This window comes from Pleurodeles waltl, chromosome 6 (assembly GCF_031143425.1).
Source record: "Pleurodeles waltl isolate 20211129_DDA chromosome 6, aPleWal1.hap1.20221129, whole genome shotgun sequence".
Lineage (NCBI taxonomy): Eukaryota > Metazoa > Chordata > Amphibia > Caudata > Salamandridae > Pleurodeles > Pleurodeles waltl.
The window spans coordinates 1672044914-1672071989 of NC_090445.1; the positions used below are offsets into that span (position 1 = coordinate 1672044914).

The 27076-nt window shown below is 40.9% G+C and overlaps 1 protein-coding gene across 4 annotated transcripts in view; it reads left to right on the top strand.

Moving 5' to 3' along the window:
* The first annotated feature begins 545 nt into the window (after positions 1-545).
* DAB2IP (DAB2 interacting protein) overlaps positions 546-27076 on the top strand; it is a 1276993-nt gene continuing 1250462 nt past the window's right edge. For 2 of the 4 annotated variants that reach the window (XM_069241667.1, XM_069241668.1), the window contains exon 1: positions 660-838. In XM_069241667.1, coding sequence (XP_069097768.1) covers positions 799-838 — 40 coding nt within the window. In that variant the 5' untranslated portion in view covers positions 660-798. Of the gene's footprint in view, positions 839-27076 lie in introns of all 4 variants that reach the window. The other 2 variants (XM_069241673.1, XM_069241675.1) reach the window with 2 other exon arrangements.

The window sequence follows — 27076 nt, forward strand, 5'->3', positions numbered from 1 at the left end:
TGGCGAGGAGCAGAAGAGCGTCGATGAGGCGGGTGGCAAGTAAGTTATTTTATGTTTTTTTTGCTATCTCCATTTTTTGTGTTTTTCTGGTCATGTTGTCCGCCACTCTGCCCTGACACCAGCCGCTACTGTTGACCATACCCGAGTGAAAGCACATGCACCCAACTTTTTAGCAGAAAATACTTTTATTAGGAGGGTGTAACACCCCAAACACCTCCAATGAACCTACGCCACTGATGCCTCCGTTCTGTCCTCTCATTCTCCCTCACATGACCTGCACTCACACTCATATTTCACACAATCTTTTGCACCCCTGACTTCTCCCCATCTTCTGACACCCTTTTCCACCTCTCTCTTTAAATGTTCTCTTATTTTTCTCTTCCTCTTTCGTTCTATTTTTTCTCTCTCTGTATATTCTTGCTCTGGATTAAAGTCTGATCTCTGAAGAGAAATCCCGGCGCACAGGCATGAGTGTCGGCGCCCACACCTGCAGCCTTCGGTGCACAGGCACCGGCGTCCGCTCTCTTCCCGCTCAGGGTATTTCCAGCCTCGCCATACGCTCTCAGATATGAAAATAATGTTCCTGCTACTTTAAGCAGACAGCATCGGCAGAGCGCCGGGAGGGGGCCTGCGCGGCACTACCCGGTCTTCGGGACGGAGAGGCAGAGCGATGTGGTACCAACCAAGCACGCAGCTCGAGGGGGATCCTGCTCCGGGCCAGAGCCCGGGGGGCACCGCCTAGGCGCCGCCTGCACACAGCGCCCCCTCTGCGTCCCCCGGGAGCCGTCACTCGAAGGGATGGATCCGGAGCACCTCCTGGACAGGGACAGCCTCGATGGTAAGAAGTGGGGAGCACCCCAACGGAGAGATTGCGAAGTCTGTGCGCGCTAAATCTCTTCTAAGCACTATATTTTTTATTTTGCACGCTGCGGTTGTGTGATAATTATATCGTTTCTTAAATTCACGCTCATCGTGGAATAGTGGTTTTCATGTTGAAATCTTCTCAACGTGTTGCCAATCATGGACTACTTTAAAAGACAGAGCATGAATGTTGTGGGTCAAAGTTTACTATGACGACCTCAGCCAGCGTTGCATTTCTGATGATGTTATGCACATTCCTGAATTTGTCCTTGTTTAGAACATGCACAATTGGATGCGAATGTCAGCAGCCTCCATATCATCAAGGGCGAGTAACTTTTATTTGGTCAATTTCATTCTAAATTTTAATAAGAACATAGATTAACTGCAGTCTCCGGGCCCAGGCCATTAATCCAGGTGTGTCCAACACAGGACCAGGACGATCCATGCCAGCTTTTCACAATAACCTCTGATTATATAAATTAGTTCCTTTAAGAAACATTGTAAAGTTGCTTATGTAGATGCACCAAAATCCTTGTGCTAAAATGTCAGGATGGAACAGCGCCCAGTTCTTAATTTGGGCACCCCTTAACCTTTGCTTACCCCGGGGCGGGGGCGAAGGGGCGCCATATTCCCAGGAACACCGGATCCACGACATATTTTCACCCACTGACTATGCAATACGTTCTGTTTAGAATTATTTAATACAATATACCCATGAAAATATTATTTCAAAGATGCATAAATCATTGAACACTCCTATCTTGAACAGTGAGTATGCCCTTCCTGGGTCCAGCTTGGACACCTCTGGACAAAACCCTTGTGCTTTCTGATAAAACACCAGGCTGAGTGAAACACCACGCCACGAATGTTAAAGTTTGCTAGCGGCCACTGTACAGGAGCCACAGAGCAGAGAATGCGGTGCAATGAATGAAGTAATCCCGAAAACATGCTCCCACTGCTGCAACCAATTACCAGGCTCCTTGCCAGTCCAGTCGGGCAGTGGTGTTTTATTTTTGGGCTCTGCGCCATCCCCAAGTATAATAGAGTATTTTAAAAATAACCAGAGGCCACGAGCATTTTTTTTCAGTGTGGATAATTGTAAGTTATGTGAAATAGAATCACATGGTTGGACTGGAATGCTGTGTTGATATTTTACATGCAATGTGGATTTGAAAGGAGCTGAGTTTAAAGTTACAGAATGTATTTGGCTTGTTAATTGGTTGTCGTTCAAGTACGTAGAGCATTCCTTTATGTCAATCATGGTCACATACATCTCGAAGGCCAATCATACTTTTGTCTAGTTGCAGATCTTGAAAGGAAGGGGACCGCGCAAAATGTGATGACTGGTCCCTGAGATTCCATCATCTATACACATAGGGCCTCATTATGAGTTTGGCAGGGCAACAGTCGGCGCACCAGACCCATGGGTAGACGACAGCCGCATGGCTGGAGGTCTTCCCCCGCCATATTACAATGTTTCCACTGGGCTGACTGGCGGAAGCCTCTGTATTAGGAGGGGAAACAGTGCAGCGGGATTGGCCTCTGCGCTTCAGGAAGCCGTAGCAGACAGTGTGCATTCTGAGGGAGGTGGGCAAGGGGGCCCATGCCCTGCCCACAACATAGTCATGGGCAGTGCACGGGCCCCACTGTGGCCCCCAGTACTGCTTTTCCACCAGCCTATAGGCCGACAGAAAGTGAAGTCGTGATCAGCATGGCGGTGCAGAACTCGGCACCGCCGTGGCTAACCACGACTTAGACTGCCGCCGACCTGTCAGGATCTACGATCCTGGTGGTGGTGGTGACTGTTCCCCAGCAGTCTGGACGCCAGGGCTATAATATGGTGGTTGGGACGACCAGGAGTGCGGCGGTACCACCGCCATCACAGGTTTTTCCAGTCATGAGACCGCAAAACTCGTAATGACCCCCATAGACACTAAACTTACTGGAGATGGAGTGGTCTGCTTTATGCCCATGTATTTATCTTCACCTTGGGTACCTTTTGGAATAGATGTATAATGTGGCTGGCACCTCACTAGAACTGCAGTGGTATCAATAGGTATACAGGGCTCTATTCATAAAGGTCTAGTTACACCTAAATAAATCTACAAATGTACATCTACTTTTACTCATTGCTGTAAACCTAAAATTTTTGGCTATTCAACCTTTCTGAGTGTAAATTTACTTCAAGGTGTGAGGTCTCCAACATTTCCTAGAGGGACAACTACTTCTGATCATTGACAACTTTCCTGAGATGTTGTCCAGCATAAGAATTATGAAAGAGAAGTACCACCAGTTGTTCTCCATTGAGAATACATCACTGGCATAGTAGCCATTTCACAAAAGGGTTACCTGTGGGGTCTACAAAATCTAAGAGCACCTGAAGAAAAGAAAGAAGTGAAAAGAGAGAAAATCAACAAGAAAGTCATGCAGAAGAAAGAAAAAAGAAAAGGAAAAGAAAGTACATGACAAAAGAAAACAGACAAGGCAGAAAGAAGAAGGGGAGATGGGAGTAAAAAAGAGAGGGACGGAAAGGAAGGGAAAGGAATTTATAGAAAGGAAAGAGGAAGGAGAATTATAGGCAGTAGAAAGAAGAAAGAAAGAAGCAGAAAACATAGAAAGAATGAAAGGCAATGAAAGTAGCAGAAAAGGGAAGGAATGAAGAAGGAATCAGAAGTCAAACAAGAAAGAAAACTGGGATGAAAGGAAAAGTAAGTACGAAGCAGAAAACGGAAGAAAGGAGAAAAAGCAGAAAAACAGAAAGAAAAGCGTGAACAAATAGAGAAAAACAAAACATGGACTGAATGAAAAGCTAGGAAGAAGAAAACAAAATAAAGAAGACTAAGTGTAGGAAGAAGGAATGAGCCAGGGTGCACAATGTTTCCAAGAGATACTTTGGTAAACGTGCTACTGCATGTATGCAAGGCAGCTGACAGGCAATTCTGTGTGAGCTACTGAGAAGCGGGCAGCGGCCTACCTGTAGCTAACAACCGACCTGTTGGAGAGCCCTGGTATAGGCTTGCAATCCCCACCCCACGAAACAGTGGGCGAAGCCAAATTTATGAGTGTAAAGTTACTACAGCCAAAAAGGACCCAACACAGTAATAGCTCAGACCTGGGCTATGAATGTCCAATCACTGCTGCTGCAGCGTCCTCCCATAGCAAATATTAGAGGCAGAGAATTAAAATAGAAGCTCGTAGCAGGTAATGTTAAAATAAATTACTTTATTTAATCTTTTTAAAAATATATAAAATATAATTTAATGTTAAAACAATAATATATAAATCAAAAGTAAGTCGCATTTTAAGATAAACTGTTTTAATAAACTTTTTTAATTAAAAAAATAAATGTAACTTTATTTTTTTTTAATGATTACATTTGTTTAAAATCATTCTTTACATAACATTTCTGATTTAAAAAACATAAGCACATGTAAAAAGTTTCCATTATGTGGGAATCTTAAAATAAATCTTAAATAAAAATGTTTTAATTTAGTTTAATATATTTAAAATAATTAAACATTTAAATGCATCTTTCCTGTAGTGAAGTATGTTAGTTTGTTATTTGGTAGTCTTAAAGTGTTAGGAAATGTAGCCATAATTGTATTGTCCTCGTTCCATCTGTGTTTTCCTGGTGAACCTGGCCATGATCAGTGTATGGAGTGTCAACCAGTTCTTGCTGCCACACATAGGCAAGTTAGTTATCAAAAAAATAAAATGGACCCGGGGTCCTGAATTGCCTGGGGTATGAATAACCTCACAAGAGTTACGTATTCAGCTGGGAATAGGGGGCTTTGGTGGAGTGGCAGGGTCATCTGCCATTCCTCCACTCAGTATGGTATTTCTGTTTGATTTGATTGGAGGAGTCTCTTTGAACCTTATTAGGGTTTGCAAAAAAGGGCGGCATAAGATTTGCTTCTGGTCAGTTGAAGTGTACTTGCTTGCATGAAAGTGACATTTCCAATGTTTATGTATTCACGTGCATGTGCAATAGCGAATTAACCAAATGAGGTGGCATTTAAAAATGTAAATTGAGAACATTAAGGATGTAGTTTTTCCTCATCACTTCTGCTTTCTCTGGGCACTAGAAGATCTGCAAAGAGGTATCACTTGATTGCGTGCTACCAGTCCATGAGATGTCCATGAGGTCCATGAGCATCTTTCATGGAGAAATCTCTCTTGCTTCCACAAGCGTTTTCTAGGTGTCTGAGACATCTTGTTGCGTTCAGATGAGGACTCTCTTTGACTTTGTTTGGAGTTTGACAAGTCTTAGTTCACTTTGGTGTCTGCAGTGTCACAACAAACCCACCACCAATCCTGAAAGGTTCTAGCAAATAAAACTATATTAGGATATTCTCCTTGCCTCTCCCCTCCATATGCAATGCCCTTTATCAACACAATGGCCATGAGCAAGCAGGATTAGTGAAAATGCCTACTTGCGGGACTCCTCTTCTATGATTCCCCTCTTAGTGTTAAATAATGAGCTTTGTTACCCAGAAACCTTTTTATCTGTTCAGGATGTTACCCACCCCAACCACAAATGCTGTAAATTTTGGCTGCCAAAAACAGACAGAGTACTAGTTGTTCACTCCGATTAGTTGTCCACTAGTTGTTCATCCTGGTATTCCAAGCCTTGCATATCAATGCCCCTCCACACCACTCTGACACATCACCTGGCCATGTTTCATTGAGACTGAAATCCACCACCTCCTTGTATTACCTGGACACTTCCATGCCCCCTCAGTGTTTAGATCATTTATGTTGCTAGGCCTTTTTTCTTCTTCATTTGCATTGCTTACTTCTTCACAGCACCTGCCACCTACGCTACATACAACCCAAACCTCAAATCCCATCTATTTAACCTAGAAAGATCAGGCAAAGGAAAATTCAGTGACCTTCTTCTTCAACTCTGTAAGTGTGAGGAAGTTATTATCAGATCCGCGTGTATTCCTGATCCAGGTGCAAACAAGATTTTGTGTCCAAGTCAGGAATGAAAGATATTGGGACAACACCACACCTGTGGATTATCCAACTGCGGTTTTGTCGGATAGCACTTGTTAATCTGTTTGGCGGTGGGGAATTGTAACATTCTAGCTTTTTTAATCTTGGAAAGAGGGGAAATGTTCAAAATTACTGCATTATCCCCCATATTTCATGGAGTGGAGCTCAAGGTGATGTCCTAGTAGAAGATTCAGGAAATCCGCGCCCTGCAGTACCAGTATTTCCAGAGTGTAAAACGGAAGCAGCACAAGAACGCAAGGCCCATGGAGACCCCCCAAGCTTGTACATGAGTTAGGTAATGACCACCTAAATGCACCTTTTTATAATGTCTTCCATAATCATAACACAGACTCACTTCTCCAGTCAGTATTTATCCCTCATACATCTCTGTGTAACCACCCACATTGTTATTATTCTTTTGCACTGATTCCTGCTATGTGCAGCACTTCTTTTAGAGGAACTTCTGATTTGTCTCTCTCAATAAATAATTTTCCTGTATCATCTGTGGCTCAGACACTACACAACTCACTGTAGGTTAAACTTGCTGGTTAATTCTCCATTTTATTTTTCTCAATTTGTTTTAATGCGATTGTTAACATTTTGTCAGCTTAGTTGCGCTCTTTATCCCTAGTGACTCCCTGCAACGTATTCTAATCTAAGTCCTCATTCCCTCCCCCGCAGGAATGAGAGGTGCTCTAAAGGGTCCTTCTGCTGAGTGGTAGTGGTTAAGCTATAGGTGCCCCCCGTCCCTGGGGCAGCATAGTGACGTCATAAGGAGATTGCTATACCCACCCTTACTTTGGCTCCCGCAGTTCACAAGATCTTTGGCTGTGTCCAACACCCATTTCATGAAGCCCTGACCAGAGCTAGAAACATGTGAGTCATTCCTGATGGTGGAGTATCCAGTTCCCTCTAGATAGTAAGATAATCTGAGACTCCGAGGGCCATGTCACACAAAGTGAGGACCGAAAGTGCTAATTTAAAACAGTAGTTGGCCACAAATTTTAGCTGACTTGTGTCTTAAGTAGTTGAAAAACTTGGACCACACTATTTGTCAGCCTTACAAAGTGGTGAATGGTTGCTTGTCACTGCAACTTAATTGTAATGTTCTGCTTTTGGCTGGAAACATAACAGCATTGGTTGAGATATCTCAAGTAAGCAAAATAACATAAAACAATAACATACACAAAACAATTTACCAACACATTTTAAACAGAACAGGGCACATTACACACAACAGAATGCAATACAATTGCCACAGAACAATACAAAAAATAAAACTGCAACAAGGCAGCACTAAAACATGGCAACATAAAAAGAACAAAAGAACACATCACTTCCACAACAAAATGCTGCACGCCAAGTGTATACAGACATTCTGGACACACATTTCCACTTCCAGAATCCTGTTTTCATAATATGGTGGTAAAAGTTGTTTGGAGGAACCACTGCCTTAACAATCATCTCTGAGGGAGTTCGCCAGATATAGTTTACTGAGCTAGCTATAACTTGCTTTCCCGCCAAGCAATGCTTACCACCTCACATATTACGTAACTCATCACATGTTAAATGACATAATTTATGACATCATCTAACCATTCTGAGGTATAGATTTAATGATAATGGACATAACATCTGACCACATGCTGGACAGTTAGCATATGTGCCAAGTCGTCAACTTTTGGTGTATGCTATCCTCTTTTTCCAGGTATTCATCAAATTAACAAACACAATGTCTCCATAGACTTTAATGGGTGACCCTCTTTTTAAGTCTTGAACACCCTGAAAAAATGAGTTAGTATTCTATTCACCTGAAGGGTAAAGCCCTCGTAAAGGCTTCAGATGGTCTGGCATTTTAAGTCAAGGGGTTGATAGGTATGGATTTGGAAGTGAAACAACTCTTTCTGCAAAGTCCAGTGAATCAACACAATCTGCCAGGTCCTTTGGACAACCCTCAGTAGTTTTGCAGAATGCACCACTCACATTGCTTGAGGTGGGCACAATGCCTTATAATCTTACAGCCAGGTTTACAACACTAATGTGAGATGCACCACCTTTTATTGGTACACCCCTATTTCTACGTTATTAAATAATATGCAATGCAATGCAATGTATCAAAAACCTCTGCATAGTTTGTAAAATAAAGCTCCACACCTTATAAAAATGCCAGGTATATAGAATTTGTCTAGAGTAGTTTAAAAGAACTGCTTGACACCGACACATACCAAGATATACACTGGTTGATAATCTGTTTAGGCTCACTTATAGATTTTTTGCAATCGACTTTGGTGTCAAGGAATATTGTACTTTGGAACATTACTCTGCAACCTACATAGTGTGTGCTCAGCCTTTACCTTGTTTAAGAAGTAGTACTAATTGCAGACCAAACTTTAATGATTTGCAAAGGGTGCATCATATAACTTTAAACATGTGCAAACATACTGGTCTCAAGGAATTTCGCTGTTTCTATGCTATATACCCACATGAGTTCCCTTGTAACTCTATGCTGTTTGTGACTATGGAGTTATTAGTGATGTAATTCATGATGTCATAAATGATATCATGTGAGATGCGTACACAAATGCCTCGTTTAACTTTATCCCCATTTATGGACTGGTGCTGCTCTCTTTTGACCCTATACAAGGGATCTGCTAACCAGGCTCCAGTGCAGGTACTCTGACCCCTAAAACATGCTGAAATTGCCTATATTCTTAATTAACATATTTAAAATACAGAGGAGTTCCTAGTATATGGGTACAAAGTGTAGCCAGAGCCTGTAAGTTAAATGTCAACAGTGGAATGCAGCACACATTGTGCCACCAACTACAGGAATAGTGCAAACGCGACTGCAGGCCTATCATTGTAGCCTGGCTGTGCAGGTTTAAAACTGCAAATTCGACTTGTCAAAATAACTCCCTTTGACAGGTTTAAACTCTCCTATTAAATAGTAATAAATCAACCCTAAGGAGACCTTAATGTCTATAAGGGAGGGTGCATGGTTTTAAAAGCAGCACATGTAAAACTTTAATGTTAAACATGTCCTTACAGTGACAAGGCACCAAAAGCTATTTTCCCTTTAGCAGGGTTAGATGTTCCATAGGAAAAGCAGTGGGATACAATATTAAATTTAATAATGTGAACTCAACCTAGGATCACTACAAAAGTTGTTTATCAGACTTTTTAAAATATTTATTACAAGCCAAATTCACTGGTAATGTTGGATTTATAGTAAATATTTTGGAAAATGTACTTTTAGAAAGTTTCCTTTCCTTTGTAAAAGCCTAAAGCCACCGGAAGCCCATTTGTTTGAGATTCCAACTGCTACACAGGAGCTGAATAGCTCCCTTGTTGGGTTTCGAACGTGTTACACAAGATGGGACAAAGGCCTTGAGTGTGGGAAGGTGTTCTGTTTTTTTTGACAGCATGATCATCTGCGCTGTGGCCAGGTGCTTGAGTAAGTTCAAGGTACAGTGGCGTAAGGCAAAATGATAGGTCCCCCTTGCTGAATCTGTTGAGGAGCTTGAGTTTCCCATACTTTATAGTTATTCATCAGCTATAGGCTGAATGGTGGCCCGAAGAGTTGGAGGCCCCTAAAGCATTGAGGATCGTGTGTTACGGCTCGTCAATGAGGCCCACCCTGACACAGGCACATGTAGCTAACATCTGGGCCTGCCCCCTCTTATGTTCCTCTAGTCAGCTAGGGACCAATCCCAGTGGAAGAGGAGCTGCCCCCAGAACCAGTCTTGATTGACCACAGAGGAGGGAATTGCCAATGTCCATGGCCACACCTCTATGGTGGGCACCGGAGCTCTGTACAGGGGGGAGCAATGTTCTACCATCTTGATTTTAAGTAGGTAGGGGCACTGTGGGATTGTTCGGAGTAGGGCACCCAGGAATTGCTACAAAAGTGGTAGGGTTAACCCAGAAACATTTTCCCCTATTGGTTAGGAAGACTCCAGATGACACCCCTACACAAAGCTAGTGCCATGCATGAATGTGACAACCCTTGACAGCCTCTTCAGAACACCACTGGGCCAGTGAAAAACAATAAAAAGGATGGCATCTGCTGTTTCAACCACCAAAGAGACCTGAAAGGCTCGACCTCCTCCCACCTATACCCAGGGAAAAGAAGTGGAATCCAGGAAACAGTTAGCTGACCTTCTGTTAAGATGCAGGACCACAATAAACTTCAAGAAGCCCTTTTTCCTGCAGAGCCCAGCTGACCAGTTCCAACTGGACCTGCCGTGGGCCCTGCTGGTGGCTTCAGCTGGAGTGAGTCTTGACCACCTAAGTGTGGTTCCTGAGGACCTGGGGCCCTTTGCTGTGTCGAAGTGTACTCCTCCTAACAATCCAAAAAGCCTGGGACTTGGAAACATTTTGGCTCCTTAGACTACCAGAGGACCAGAACAAATCTTCCAAGTCAACCAGCAAAGGTTTCACATTCAGGCTGCTCTTGTTTCAAGCTTTTCTGCATCAGCAAAACTGTTAGAGTGGGATGTCAAGGAGAGGGTATTCATCCTTGTGGAGCTCTGTTCAACTACTGTTTGCATTCTATCCCCTCTGGAGGAACTGGGGCTCCAAAAAAAGGTGACTAGGTTCAAATGTAGAAATCTTCAATGGACGAAGGCTTCAAAGTACCTGGCTGGTGAGGGACCTTCGTTGGCCATGAATTTTGAATTTCTTCCACTCTGGGCTTTCCCATCAAAAGTCAACGGCTTCACAGAGACTTCGAGTGATGGCCATCTGGCCACATGGAGCCCTTCTTGGTCAAATCTTACTGCCTTGCTCTGCTGAGGATTTATGACTTTCATGTGAGAGACTGTTAGAAGGTAAACGTTCCAACCAGGACATATATTCAGCCAACCCCTGTGGACAATTAACTCTCATTTTGTTTATTTTTATTTTATTTGTTTGTTTAAATTTTTCATGAAAACCAAGGTACTCCACTGGCACTGGTGTTGAAGCTTTACCTCTATTCTACTTCAGTACAGAGCCCTGGGCAAGCTTTGCCATGGAAGCTTTCATGGTACTACGATACGGGGAAGCTTGTTTGAACAGAGGCTCCTGCAGTGATACCTCACAGAAGCACTGCACTGACTTCCACAGAAGTACCACAGTACCTGCTGCACAATATTCTCTTTTTTTTAATTTTGGTGCCTGGGGAAGGGGACCCTCAAGGTCCTATTCCACTAGTGCCAGGGTGTAAGTCTGTCCCTTTCCAGCTGGCAGGGTATGGGGAGGAGGGTTGTGCACCCCCTCTCTTTAAAAATTATAACAATCACGGTGTTAGGTATCCCTGGGGTCTGAATAGGCCTGGAGGTGCTGCATGCCAACCTCCCCTTTAAGATGACTTGTGTCACCCCCCCCCCAGGCCTTGAGCCACCCCAGAAGTAAATTTTTAAAATGCACTGGCTTTTTAAAAACGTTTGTTGCAGATTTATGGATAAATTGCAAATTCAAAGCAATTTGTTTTAAAAGGAATATAATTTTAGCCCTCTGGGAGCCCCTACCCAGTAGGCCTGGGGGGGGCTGGGAATCTCTACCCTGCACCCTCATATCTTTTTCCATACTCTTTTCTAGGACTCTGGACTAAGGGTCTAATTACGAGTGTGGCCATCCTTGGACCACCACACTCACTGTGGCTGCTGGACCGCTGTGGTTGTGGCAGTCAGACCACCAAATTACGAGGTTGGCTGGCAACCCCCCAACCTACCGCCATCTCCACTGGGATTGGAGATCCTGACGGGCTGACAGCAGTGAAGGTTAGAATCAGCCAGGGCTGCGCTGAAGTCAGCCCCACCCTGCTGATTACAACCTGGTTCTCTGTCAGCCTTTTCATGGCTGTCACCACAAGGTCATTTTAGTTAGGTCTGCTTTTCCATAGAAAGAGCATTTTTTGGTTTGCTAATAACTTTTGCCTCGTTTAACAAATCTTCACATAACTTTAAAAAAAAAGTTATTGTGCCTTAGCTCCTCCGTGGAAAGTTTTTGGGTGATCTGTCAAATAAGGGCCGAGAAAAAATGGGGGGTCCCAAAATGCAAAATCCCATATGCATTTTTCATACACTTCTTTAAGACAGGCTTTAGCAAAAACTGCTGAATGGTATTACACCAAATTTGGCAAGAAGCTAGAATTTGGTCCGCAGATTGTGCTTTTAGTAATATGGTGTAAATCTGTACAGAAGGTTTTGAGAAATTAAGGGTGAAATATGATTGTATATTATGGCACTTGGGCTTGCAAGAGTCCCGTGAGCCTCCTGCGAGATAGCGAAATCAAAAAATGAAGCTTTGTGACTTGTCGAGAGACTTGTTTTTCACTCGAGTCTTTACGCTCTTGCGGGAGCGAGAGTCTCTTGTGGGTCCCACGAGCACTTTGATTGGCTGGATGTTGAAATGTTAGAAATGAATTGGAATAGCTTACTTTGCATATGTACTCTGTGGAAGCATCTCAGCTTACAGGGCAGTGTGTTTCTATATCAAAGTCTATATAGTTGTTATGCAAGACAAAATTTTCATCATAAAGGCAATTTCATTTCCACACCTTCCTTGTACCCAGGTCATCCAGGGGAGAACCATGACCAGAGATCTAAGCCCCTTTCCACACCCTAATTTGCACACCCATCATCCAAGACACAGGTCACAGGAGAGAGGCCAGTGAAGTACGCAGACTTATCATGCAAGAGAGATGTGTCAGCAAACAGGCCAGTTCCTCCCTACACCCTACTATGTATCCCTGTCAGTATGGGAGATCAATTAATCAATCAATCATAGCATTTGTAAAGCGTGGCACTAACACACCCAAGGGCATCTGGGCACTGAGGGTGCTGTGTCTCTGTTGAAAAGCCACATCTTGAGTCTCCTTCTGAAGACTGCCAGTGAGGGAGCTGTTTGGAGGTAGAGCTGTAGGAGTGGTGAACAGGGCGTGATTGACTGTGGTTCTGGTGTCGGTTTGAGATCCATGTGAAGATTCGGTGGAGCATACGGAGGATGTAGAAGCAGGAGGAGGTGAATGAGTTTACTTGTCAATTCATGGATAGTTCGCAGTTGACGATGATGCTGAGGTTTTGTGCGTGGTCTGATGGAGAGGGCCTTGGTCCAAGTTCTGCTGGCCACCAGCTGTGGACCCATATGGAGGTGTTTTTCCTGAAGATCAGGACTTCCGTTTCGTCGGTGTTTACTTTGAGGCAACTGTTTTTCACCTATGTTGCTACATTGGTCATTGCATCATGGAAGTTGACTCTGACATTGTGGGGGTCTTCGTGAGTGAGAGGATTAGTTAAATGGTATGAGGAGAGAGAAACAAAATTCTGGACGACTATTACAGACACATGTTACCCTGGTAAGATGTGATAATGGATAGGGCACTCTTTCCCCAGACACCACTGCAAATCCCTGTTGCTCCAGGGAGAGGTGTCTGCCAGGAGGTCCCTGGCTGCCCACACCGTACAGCATGTCCATGTTGTCCTGGATATAGGTGTTAGTGGAGAGGGCAATATTTCCCTACACACTTCTGTATATGTCTGTCATGCTGTGGGGAAATGGGACTAGAAAGGCAAATCCATTCCTATAAACAAATATATATGGTTATTTTCCTAGGGATAGGTATCAGTGGAGAGTGCAGTACTTGTTATACTTGCTATTGAATAGTGAGGTCTTACATGTGAGGTGGGCACTTTCCACACCCTACTATGCATACTGTTGACCCTAGGGAAATATGTGAGTGGCTAGGCAGTGTCTCTTTACACCCTACTTTACATACTGGTTACCTTCATGCAGGATCTCCGTAGAGAGGCCAGTATCTCCCAATAGTCTACTAATGGTTACAGTACTGAGGCGTGTGTGTTTCCGCAGTCTAATACTGACACTCTATGATACAGAACTATTATGTATTAAATATAGTTTTAATGTTTGAGATCACAAGATTCTTGCAAGAGCTGGACAAATATGTGAGTGAGACAAACCAGTGAGCACTGCCCCCCCCCACACTGCACACAAGGGATTGCCTCACTGGCTCTTGCAAGGTCTTGCGAACCCTTGCAAGAGTCTTGCGAGAGATTTTAAAGAAGAAACAATGGGAAACATTGGAAACAACAACCTTGAGGCGCCCGCGGTCCTGTCACTCTGTCTCTCTCTCTCTTCCATCCCATAATGGGATGGAAGAGAGAGAGAGAGATTGTTATTGCAATGGTTTCTGTATACATTGACTTCAAAGTGTCACACCAGCAAGTTGTTTAGTCGGAATGTTATAGTTTTGTTTTTCTGCATAGTATTACAGAGTCAGCTGTGTCCTGGTGGTAAAGTGCTTGGACTGACACTCTGCAGGTTGAAGGTTCAAATCCTGGTATCTCATGAAAATGTAGAGTTTTGTTGGCTGCCAAAACTTCAACCAGGAAAAAGGTTAAAAAAAAATAAAAAGGGCCAGGGTTGGGACACCCTGACCCTTTAGCTCTGGTACTGGGGTCGCAGAGGGAGGCTAGTTGCAGTGGATCTGGTGAAAATATATTTTTTAAATGAAGCCCCCGGGTGGGCCGGGTCAGGTCAAAAATAAGGTGGTGGGTGCTTTGCCCCCCCCGGGCTTACTGAAGCCCCAAGGACATTGAATGGGCAAAATAATGTTTTAATATGGGGGAGGTTCTATGGCCTCCTAAAGAGCCCAGGGGACCACCACCTCCCTGGGGCAATTTTTGAGTTCTATGCGGGGGGACTGCACGGCCCTCCTGCTGCCCTGGAGACCATCACCTCCCTGGGACAAAGATTCAATTGCATGCAGGGGCTTGTGACTCCTATTCCTGCAGCCACAGGGACTGCCACCTTTCCCAGGGCACAGATTCAGTTGCATGCGCAGAAGTGCCACGTGCCGCCCCACGCAGCAAAGGGGATTGCCACATCCCCAGAGCAAAGATTAAGTTGCATGTGGGGGTGCTGCATGCCCCCCCTGCAGCCTCAGGGACCTCCACCTCCCTGGTACTACAATAAAAGAATGAAGGGGGTCTGTTGTGGACCCCCAGCCCCGGGGACCATCACCTCCCTGGGGCAAATGAAACATCGGAGGGGGCCTAGCAGCCTCCCTCTTGGAGCCATAAATGGCCCTGGGAACCGCCACCCCCCAGAGTCAGCTCCTGCTATTTCCCGGAGTGGCCACCCACAGGACATAGCTGTTTGCTTAACACCACTTTCTGCAACCGGGAACAGTCAAATAGCTTCTGCTTGCAGAAAGTGGAATTTGTATCTGATACAAATGAAAACATTCTCCCGCAAGCAGGGAGCTGTTATTTAAAGCAGTTTCCTGCTTGCAGGAGCAATGCCGGCTCCCACATAACGGAATGGAATGGAAGAGAGAGAGAGAGAGAGAGATATTGTTTTTGCAATGGTATCTCCATACAATGACTTCATAGAGTTAGACTAGCAAGATGTTTGAGACAAATGTTTTAGTTACATTTGAGTGCGGAGCAGAACGGAGTCACTTTTGGTCTAATGGTCAAGGTCTTGTGCTGTCACTCAGTAGGCTGAAGGCTCAAATCATAGTATCGCTTGGCACTGTGTTTGTTTATTTACTAGTGTTTTGACTGTTAAACCTTCCTAGTGATGAAACATTCACATTTCTTTCCAATCACATGCATGGGTTGACTATTATATGTATGTTTGTAAGCATCACAGTAAGCAGTCACCTATGGCCTAAAGGTTTAGGTCACAAACCCTCACAATGAAAGTTGGGGGTTCTACCCCAGGTGTATCTATTGTCATTTTCGTTCTTTAATTTCTTTTTAACTTCAAAAGTTTAAGGATCATACTGAAAGGCGATCTCAATCCTTTTAAATGACAACTACTCTTTTCATTTTTGATTTGTCCTACAATATCTCATTCTACATATATTCATCAAAGCTAAACAAAACTGCTCTCCCTCTCTCTCTTTCTCCCTCTCAAGTTCTCTCTGTCAGTCTCTTTTTCTTAATATCTCCCCCTCTCTCTCAATCTCTCACTTTCTGGGATGGAAGAAAGAGAGGGAGAGAGAGACTTATTGCAATGGTCTCCCCATACGAAGACCCAAAAGCCTCACACTAGCAGGATGTTTGATTCTTATGTTATAGTTATGTTTCAATACACAGCTGCACAGAGTCACTTCTGGTCTGCTGGTAAAGCTCTTGGGCTGTCACTCAGTAGTTTGAAGGTTTAAATCCTGATATCTCATGAAGAGTGTCTGTTTATGTTTGAGTGTTTTGATGGTTAAACATTTCTAGTAATGGGACATTGAAACATTTTTGCATCAAAATTTGTGGTTTGAATATCATAGGGAAGTCTGGACAAAACACAACGATCGGTCACTTCTGGCCTATTGGTTAAGTTCTCAGACCCTCACACTAAAGGTTGAGAGTTCCAGTCTAGGTGAGCCTGTGGTTATTTCCCTGCCCTTGTTTCTTTTCAACTTGAAAATTTTAAGGTATGGACTGAAAGGTGATGTCACTCTTTTTAATTGGTATATATTTTTTTATTTCCAATTTGTCCAGAAATATCTCATTCCAAGTATATCATTCATCAAAGCCAAGAAACTTTCTATCTCTCCCTCTCTTTCTCTGTCTCTCTCCATCTCTCTCTCTCTCTATCTCTCGCAATTTCTCTTTCAATCTTTCTCCCACTGACACACCCACTCAGACACTGACGCACCCAGTCAGAGACCCACTCAGACACCGACCCACCCACCCACAGACCCACTCAGATACATACACATTCACTCACAGACCCAATCAGACACTCATGCACGCACTCACATACCTACTCAGACCCTCACATAACCACTCACTGATGCACTCAGACACTCACACACCCACTCTCAGTCCCACTCAGACCCTCACACACCCACTCTCAGACCCACTCAGACACTGATGCACCCACTCACAGCCACACTCCAATACTGATGCACCCACTCAAAGACCCACTCAGATGCCGCACATCCGCTCACAGAACCACTCAGACCCTCACACACACACTCTCACACCCAGAGACACCCTCTCACACCTATTCTTACATCCATAGAGGCAGACCCTTCTGCCATGCGCAGCGCAGAGTTGGGTGATTATAGGAGGTTGGCTGCAGGGCCTGGCTGCAGGCCAGACCCTGTGGCCAATCCCTGTCACGCCCAGTCAAAAGCCATGCGGGCCAGTGGTTGGATTAATGTATAGTAACCAACATTTTTTTTTTAAACATTGAAATTCACTGAAAAAACAAAGGTTACAAGGAATGTTACAGTTAGGAAATAGAATTTAAAAAAACATAGAAATTTAGTTTAAAAAAAACAAAGGTTACAGGGACGTTATAGTTAGATTCTGAATTTACTCGTACAAAACTTTAGGAATTCGGCAGTTATAGTTAGAGTTATTTCAAGTAACTATAACTCGCACCCTAAGGTACCTATAACTTTCACCCTCGCCATACACTGCTAATTACCCCAGATATTACAGCAATCATGACAACTTTTCTAACGTCATTACAAATATCAATGAAGCTTTAGCAGTCAAATTAATGAAGAAAAATCTGTGCATGGTGGGGGCGTGAGTTATAGTTACCCTGGGGTGCAAGTTATAGTTACTTGAAATAACTATAACTGCTGAATTTCTAAGGTTTTGTCCAAGTAAATTCAGGACCTAACTATAACGTCCCAGTAAACTTTGTTTTTTTAAGTAAACATATATATATATATATATATATATATATATATATATATATATATATACATATTTCACACAGAAATAAACAAAAGTTAAATTATTGATAAATGTATAGTTAGGGGAATTTGTCAGTGACACCATGAACATATTGTACAGAAAAAATTGAAATTCAGTAGATATAGTGAGCACCATTTTTATATATATATATATATATTCCGAAAAAAACGTTCCTTTCCTGCGTTTCAGGAGACGGAGCTCCCTTGTTCACGGGAAATATTAGTCCATACTTTCATTTCCATTTAACTTTACCACTATTGCAACAACATAAACGATGGACAAACAATACTACTAGGTTGTGGCGACCATCTTGGAACATAGTGTTTCTCGTATTCTTCAATCATTATCAAGCATGTACTTCCTAATGTTAATACATAAGTCAATATCCTTTGTGTTTCATTATATACCATTATTACTTATCTCTTATCAATCAACCAATTTAATTAGTTATCAGTGCACCCTAATATTTTACTAATTTCCTAAAAAAATCAATGATGATCATAATAACAGTAATGGTACTATTTCCTGACCCATGGGGTATTCAACTTTTTTATGTAAACCTATGTGCCATTCTAATTATTCTAAACTTTCTATACCATATAATAATAATCTAAAGAAAAAACATTTCTTATAATACCGCCACTCATCTTCAAAATTGTCCTCTTTTATGATATAATAGCTCCATTGCTTTGCAGCAAACACTATTTTTTTACTTCTATAAGACAAAAACGGAAAGAAAAGGAGGAAGAGAGAGGAGAAATGAGAGAAGAGAAAAGAAAAGAAGAAGAAAAAGAAGAAGACAATTAATCTGTTGGGATATTTAACATGATACATTCTCCATTTAGATTTTTCATTTAAATTTTAAATCTTCATACAGTCAAATATAAATATTGATCATACAAGTTCCTCCAATAACATTACTCTCTATTTGTTACATTGTCCTTTTTCCTTAATATAAATGAACTGATAGTTCCTCATCCTTATTCAATTCTTCCGGCTCCATTGTATTACAGCCCACAATTAATCAAGACTCTAATTTCCTCAATTCCAACGTTCGATTGCCCCCTCTTACATTCATCGTGACCCTATATAGGACCATAAACTTTAGTTTACTTAAATTCTTCTCATGACAATCCTTGAAATGTCTTGCTACTGGATATAACTTCATATGTTTTAGTATTATTTTTTTGCCATATGTATCGTACTCCCTATATGGAACCTGTTGCAAGGACATTTTAAGGCATAAATACAATAGTCCGAAAGACATGTTACATGTTTCCTAATTAAACAGGGTCTCTTTATGCCAGGAAAATTAATTTCTTTACAGTTCTCACTATGCTTACAAGCTTTACATTTTCCACAAAAAAGAAACCTTGAATGGGTTTAATTGTTTCAATTCTTGGTACCAGACATTGACTCAGTGTATCCTTCAAAGATCTACTTCTCCTAAAGGTAAAAGTAGGGTAATCATTGATTAATTCCCCTATGTTCTCACCTGTTTTTAATACTGGCCAAAATCTATTAAAGGCTTTCTTTGTTTCCCCTATTTAGTCATGATATGTAGTAATAAATCTTATTTGTCTGTCCTCTTTTTCATCTCTTAGCGGTTGATTTACCAATAAATCATCTCTTTTGATTTGTCTAACTTTCTTTTATGCTTTCTCAATAATGTTTGAAGAGTATCCCCTTTCTTGAAATCTTTTGGTCATAATACTGGCTTCTTTCTCAAAAAAGACATCCTAACTACAATTCCTCCTGGCCCGCTGTAGTTCACCACACGGGATTCTCTGAATTAGGTTGCTTGGATGACTACTCCTGGCGTGTAATAAGCTATTGCCCACCGTCTCTTTCCTAAATAGTTCACATTCCAATCTCTTACTAACTACTTTTATTTTCACATCCCAAAATTCCAACTCAGATGGATGTATCTCATGACTAAATTTCAGATTTAGAGAATTGTCGTTCAATAATGTCACAAATTATATTGCTGATTCCCTACTACCTTTCCAAATACAAAAGATATCATCCATATACCTGACCCAGAGGACTGCCTGATCTTCAAAACCAGTGATGTTCCCGACAACCTGTTCCTCCCAACAGCCCAGGTATAAACCTGCATAGCTGGGAGCAAAACAGGTGCCCATGGCAGTCCCCTGACGTTGACGGTACAATACATTATTGAAAATAAAGAAATTATAAATCAAACACATATACACCATGTCCAACAACATCTCTGTATGCAAGATATAGGATAGGGACCTAGCCCTTAAGAAATGTCTTACTACTCTTATACCATTGTCATGTGGTATACATGTATACAGGCTATTGACATCCAGACTCATCAAAAGAAAATCATCCTCCCACATGATTCCATTTATCAACCTTAAAAAATCTCTAGTGTCTTTAATATATGATGGTAATGCTTCAACAAAAGGACATAGGAAATAGTCCACATATTTGGAAATATTTTCTAATAGACTTCCTATAGATGATACTATCGGTCTACCTGGAGGAACATTGACATTTTTATGTATCTTCGGTAAAAAATAAATTGCTGCTGTTTTAGGGAATTCAATCTTCAGGAATTGATATTCATCCCGCTCAATTAATCCTAGATCCCTCCATTCATCCAATTTGTCAAATACTTTCTTTTTTGCTGCTAGCATTTCATCTCTACTTGCGACTGAATAATTATTCTTGTCCTGCAACTGTCACAACCCTTCTTCTATATATTTATTTCTTGATAATATTAACACATTTCCTCCTTTATCCGACTTTTTTATTATAATATCTTTGTCATTCTGCAGCGTTTCAATCGCTTTCATATGTTTCGGTTGTAAATTGTCATATTTAAACTTTTTGGTATACCTCAGTGTTTTCATTGCCTTAATTATTCCTCTTTTGAACACATAACTCGCATCACAATTAACCGGTGGTGAAAAATTTGGGCTTAAAAGTACTTAGGCATCTTTCATCAATTCCAATGCCTAACAGGTTCAGGGTAGGGTCTTGATCAGCCTCAGTGTCTTCCTCTAACTCACATAAAGTATGTAAAATGTCTATGGGGGTTATTCTAACTTTGGAGGAGGTGTTAATCCGTCCCAAAAGTGACGGAAAAGTGACGGATTTACCACCAGCCGTATTACGAGTCCATTATATCCTATGGAACTCGTAATACGGCTGGTGGTATATCCGTCACTTTACCATCACTTTTGGGACGGATTAACACTCCTCCAAAGTTAGAATAACCCCCTATGTCCCTTATCTCTAAATTAGAGGTATATATATATATATATGTGTGTGTGTGTGTGTGTGTGTATATATATATATATATATATATATATATATATATATATATATATATATAATAATAATAATCCACAACCGGTGGGACAATACCCACCAAAGGGATGCACCAATTCCTTCATCGACTCATGAGGACAAGGACAAATCAATGTCCAAAGGTGAATTTCATCAGCTTTATTCCATATAATTAAACCATAGTCTCCTACAAAGAATGTCAACGCGTTTCGGCAAACGCCTTCTACTGGACAAACTCGGCCGATAAAACGGCATCCTATATACATAGTTTAAAAACCATCATTTGTTTCCACACCATGCTAGTGCAAACAAATAGTGTGGCCATCTTTTAACATGCAATTGGCTAACGTAAACATTCATATTATTAGCATAATGCTGCCTTCACAGTAATTTGCGTATATTATTTCATGCTGATATAGACACTAATAGAAATTCTAACAATTAAAGGCACACATCAATCATCATAATAGTTACAGACAATGAAATGAAGGTAAAAGCTATTAATTACCAACCAAGATGGCTCAACTGCATTATATAAGAGCCCCAAACAGTGTATCAAGATTGATTCAAATGCCATATCATAATTGACTCTAATACAGAGTATTATTCAACATTATCAGCAAATATTTTATCAAATATTTTTGATCAACTATTTTTAAATACAGTCATAGGGAATATAAATAATCATTATCATATAATTAAATACTTCAATTAACTCATATTCTTAATCAAATTAGAAAATAGATAAAATCACTATTATTTTCTAAAATCGAGATTCAAAATAAAGTGTCATGTGCTGTAAATATTTATAAATAGTCTAGATATACTGCTGAAGTGAGCAAAGAGTTTTTAGTCTGGAGCCATCTTGCACAGGTGACATCATGCACTATGACTCATACCAAAGAGCCTTTTATCATTCAAGTCTTAAAATTTATAATTGACAATTGTCATTCAAAGTGCCTGGTGTCCCGAACATGCAATGAAATTTAGAGCGCAATACAATGATTCTTCGTCCTTTGTTCAATTGCCTAATGTATGCATGTAAAAAAAGGGGAGGCTGCTAGATAAAGTGCAAAGTGCAGAAAATCAAAGGCACATCTATATGAATAATGTGAACGTCACATGTTAAAAACAATAATGGAAAATTTGCTTCTCTTAATATCTTATAAGAAAAAATCTAAATCAAAAATCAAAATATGCTTTTCTGTGTTTCTCAAGGCAACATAGAGAAAAATTCAAGTCCCCATTCATTCTTAGCAAATGCAGACATTATACTGTCTACATAGTAAATAGATGCTGACTGTTTCAACAATAAATATAATTTTCCACTGTAATCAAGTTCTAATTAAAATTCAATTCCTATAGTATTTCATAGATGAACATGTAATTCTGCATCAAGGTTGTGACCCCAAGGAGATTCAGATCCAAGTAATAAAATCATCTTGGATTCCATTTGTCTAAGTTCTAATTTTCTGTCACCCACCCTAGGATTGCTTTTGATAAATTTGATTCCATAGAATACTAAAGTGCTACAATCGCCATTGTGTGTATCCCAGAAATGTTTAGCCAAAGGATACGTTCTATCATGATTTTTGATGGCTCTAAAATGTTGTAAAAATCTGATCTTCAATTTATGGATGGTACTACCTATATATTTTTTTCGACATCCACATTCAACAACATAGACCACATATTCAGTTTTGCATGTAATCCGATCCTTAATCTCACAATGGCATCCATCAAATGTTTGATAATTTTGCATATTCTGTGCATATTTACATGCCTTACAATGGCCACATTTCCAGAACCCCAGACTTTTTTTGCTCAACCAAGATGTGTTATCTTTCATAGAGAAAAAACTTTGAGTCAAATGATCTCCCAATGAGAGAGCCTTACTATAGGTTATGGAAGGATGTTGGCCAATAATATCCCTGATATTTGGATAATTCTGTAGAATATGCCAATTGTTTTGTAAGATGTTTTTCAATGAACCATGTTGTCGATTGAAATCTAAAAATATTCCAGGAGGTGATTGTTTGGTCTCGTTGTCTATGGGTGTGTTCTTAAAAAGTAACTCATCCCTGCTTTTCTCTTTGACTCTGTTCTGTGCATCAACCAAGATTTTAAGAGGATATCCTCTACTTAAAAATCTTTCTGTCATTTTCAGGATTTCCATATCATATCTACTGTCATCAGAGCATATTCTGCTAGCCCGCAGAAATTGTCTATAAGGTATACTCCATTTTAATGTCATGGGATGTCCACTATTAGCATGCAGAATAGAATTGCACGCCGCGGGTTTGCGATAGATGGTGGTCTCTAATCGATCATTTTTCACTTCCAGTAAAACATCTAAAAATTCAATAGTATCTCTACTGAAAGTAGTTTCTAAGTGAATGTTAAACTCATTTTCATTGAGTATATTTATATAGTCCAATAATGATTGTTCAGAGTCATCCCAGATGATAAAAAGATCGTCAATGTATTGCACCCACAATATCACTTTGTCCATGGAAATGTTGTTAACCTCAGACCAAGCCACCTCTTTCTCCCACCAACCCATATATAAATTAGCATAAGTGGGAGCAAAAGAAGCACCCATAGCCGTCCCCTGTTTTTGCAAAAAACATTCATTGTCAAACATGAAAAGGTTATGGGTCAAACAAAATTGTAGCATGGACAAAAGCATTTCTGTATGTTCCAAGAACTCAATGGGCTGTGTTCTTAAAAAGTATCTGCATGCTTGTATCCCATATTGATGCTTAATGGAGGTATACAACGAAGCCACGTCCATAGTGGCCATTAGATAATCTTTATGCCAAGGAATATTATGTATCTTGGCCAGGAAATCATTACTATCGCATAAGTATGAGGGTAATTCGGTAACAAAGGTGCACAGAAACAGGTCTTAATATCTTGAAGTATTTTCCAACAGAGACTGGTTCATACTGACAATAGGTCTACCCAGGGGATGTGATTTATTCTTATGAATTTTGAGCAAAAAATAAATGCATGGAATTTTTGGATATTCAATTTTGAGATATAGATATCCATCATAATCAATAAGATGTTTGATGTGCCAATCTTTGAGCATTTCATGATAAGTTTGTTGATATTGAGCCATAGGACTAATCCGTAACTTATCACAGTGATCAGTATTAGTCAATTGTCAATAGGCTTCTTTGATGTATTCTTGTGTATCCATAATAACAATGTTTCCACCTTATCAGAGGGCTTGATGATAATAGACGTATTGGATCTCAATAGGTTCAGATCTTTCCAATCTTGTTGGGTAAAATTCGATCTGCCCATGCTTTTAGATGGAGATTTCATACGAAATTTATCAATGTCCCCAACCACCAATTCATGAAATGTATCAATTACATTTCCACTGGGTAATTGGGGATTGAATTTGCTCTGAAGTTTCAAACAACTGGTACTATGTTGATCAGTAACAAAACCTATCTCATTCAACATCATAATATTTGTGTTGGTATCCTCATTGGTCGAATGTCCATACATATTGCCCTCTTTCACTAGATCATTGATGGCAATCAATTCAGTGCTGTCCTCAATGTTGAATCCTGAGGAAGGACCCATACTACTCCCACTTTGGGAGCTAAAGGATATATATATATATATATATATATATATATACATATATATATATATACTCCTTCAATGATCCTTGACTGGTACCCCATGGAGGTAGCGTGTTGCCGGTGGAGCAACTGGAATAATTTATATATATATATATATATATATATATATATATATATATATATATATATACCACTAGATAGTTATAGTTAAAACCTAATTTCTATAGAAAAAGTATTTACTTAGTGGCCTATATTTTTGGTGCCTGTTGAAGAATCTTCATGAAATTTTCCCCCAAAAATTTAAACTTGCATGAGCTGCTTTCTGGAAAGTTTCTGGGTGATCGGTCAAGCGGCTGAGAAAAAGGGGGGATTCCAAAAATGCGTTTTCCCCATTTAGTTTTCCATAGGTATTTTGAGCAGTGATAGCGCCCAAACCACATGACGGAAGTACACCAAATTTGGCAGAATGGTAGCTCTTGGTCCAGAAAGCGACCTTTTTGTTATTTGGTGTAAATCCGTTCAGTATTTTTTGAGTAATTAAAGAAATTTAAATTTGTATATGTAGGGATGTAAAGGCTTTGTGAACCCTCCCGATCTCGTGCTGAGATCTGATTGGCTGCCAATACTTCAACTAGAAAGTGTAGGCAGCCATCTTGAAACATGAAAAATAACAAAAGGGGCCAGGGTAAGGATACCCTGGCCCTGGGGACCGACACCCCCTCAGGGCCGGCTCCTGCTATGTCCCGGGGAGCTGATAGTTCTCACCAGGTCACAGCAAACAAGTCACTCGGATGAAGTGAGAGCTGTGAAACAGCTCTCACTTCATCCGAGTGGAGGTTTCCTCTGTTTCCCTGATTGCAGAGATGCAGGCAGGGAAACAGAGGAAACATTGCTCTCACAGAAAGGGAGCTGCTTTCGTAGCTCCCTCTCTGTGACAGCAATGCTGGCTCCCACATGAGGTTGGGAGCCGGCTGGGATCGCGAGGGCCATTGTGCTCCCTCCATAGTCCCCAACATTGTTACTGGATGCCCTTGAGGGTACCCAAGTCACATGGCTGGGCCAGGTGGGATTGGGTCCCTCCCCAAAAAAATGTAAATAATTATGCCAGGGATGGGGTTCCCCGGGCCAAGATCGGCCTGGGGAGTGGGGGCACCAGACCCTATCCTCCCCCAAAAAATTTAGGGCCAGATGTAGCAAAGGCTTTTTCCCATTCTGTGTCAATGGGAAAATGTGTTCGTACATATGGCCCTTAATGTTTTGGCCGGGCTCCGGGGATGGGGTCCCCAGGACCGAGATCTCAGTGTAACATTTACAGTAAACTTATTTAGCAGAAAGCTGTGCATTGAGGGGGCATGAATTTTAGTTACCTTAGGGCACAGGTTATAGTTACTTGAAATAACCCTAACGATAACTGCTGAATATCTATGGTTTGCTATGTTTAAATGTGATTCTAACTAAACCATCCCTGTAACCTTTTATTTTTTTTAAGTGAATTTCTATGTTTTTTTAAAATTCTATTCCCTAACTATATCACCCCTGTAACCTTTGTTTTTTCCAGTTCCAGTGAATAAATATATATATTATTTTTATTTATTCCACAGGCCCCATTGGATCTCATTCATACCCCTAGACTTCAGTGAGGGGTTTCAGTGTTTTTATAGCTCCCCTTTACTTGGCGGTAATGCATTGTGAAATGGCAACTACGTTTCAAATCGTAAGGAGATAAGTAACAGTAAAACTAAAAAAATCATGTCAACTAATAATACTGCAGGTTACAATGATAAAACATGGATCACTGAACTGAGATCTAAAAAAGGCTTCTAAAACGTTTCAAGCATAGGTGCAGATGTACAATGTGGAGCGTCTTTACACTTATTTTTAGAACCGATGAATTACCTCTGAGTGCTGTGGAGGCAACTTCAGGCAAATGAATGGGAGTGGAAGAAAAAATGCAGGTATAGGAGACCTGGGAAGGTAATAGATGTTAAAGCAGGATGGAGAGTTGTTGTTGGAAAAAAGAGAATATCAGACAAGCACTACTGACTTCCAGTCCACTCTGAGAAAGATACCAGGAGCTTTGGCTAGAATCCTCTGGGCTCAGGTAAGACAGTGCAGTTCTTTCAGAGGTGGTAAGAACTTCCTGAAGAAGGAAGGAAAGATGAGGAGAGCTCCTTGGATTCACAGTTGTCGTAGATTATTTAAAATTAGATTAGATTATGAAGGAAGAACATTATGAAGAGCTAGTCTTTAACAGACCAATGAACGAAAAGTACTGTTATCCTGCCCATCTCACAATAATATTCTAGCAATGTCTTGGTTTCCGAATGGGGTAATATTGTGACTTTCTAGAAGACGTGATGTTCAAAGACCACTTAGATTTGTATGTATGGCCTACAGGCAAGGTTAGCTGTCTCAAAAGCTTCATGTTTTCAACGTAAAAGTAATACATATAGGGGCATATTTATGATGTCCCTAGCGACACCTTCCACCATATTTGCGTCATTTTTTTTTTACATAAATGTGGCGTTAAGGTGGCATTTCCCACACGCCATATTTACAAAGTGGCGTAATGCA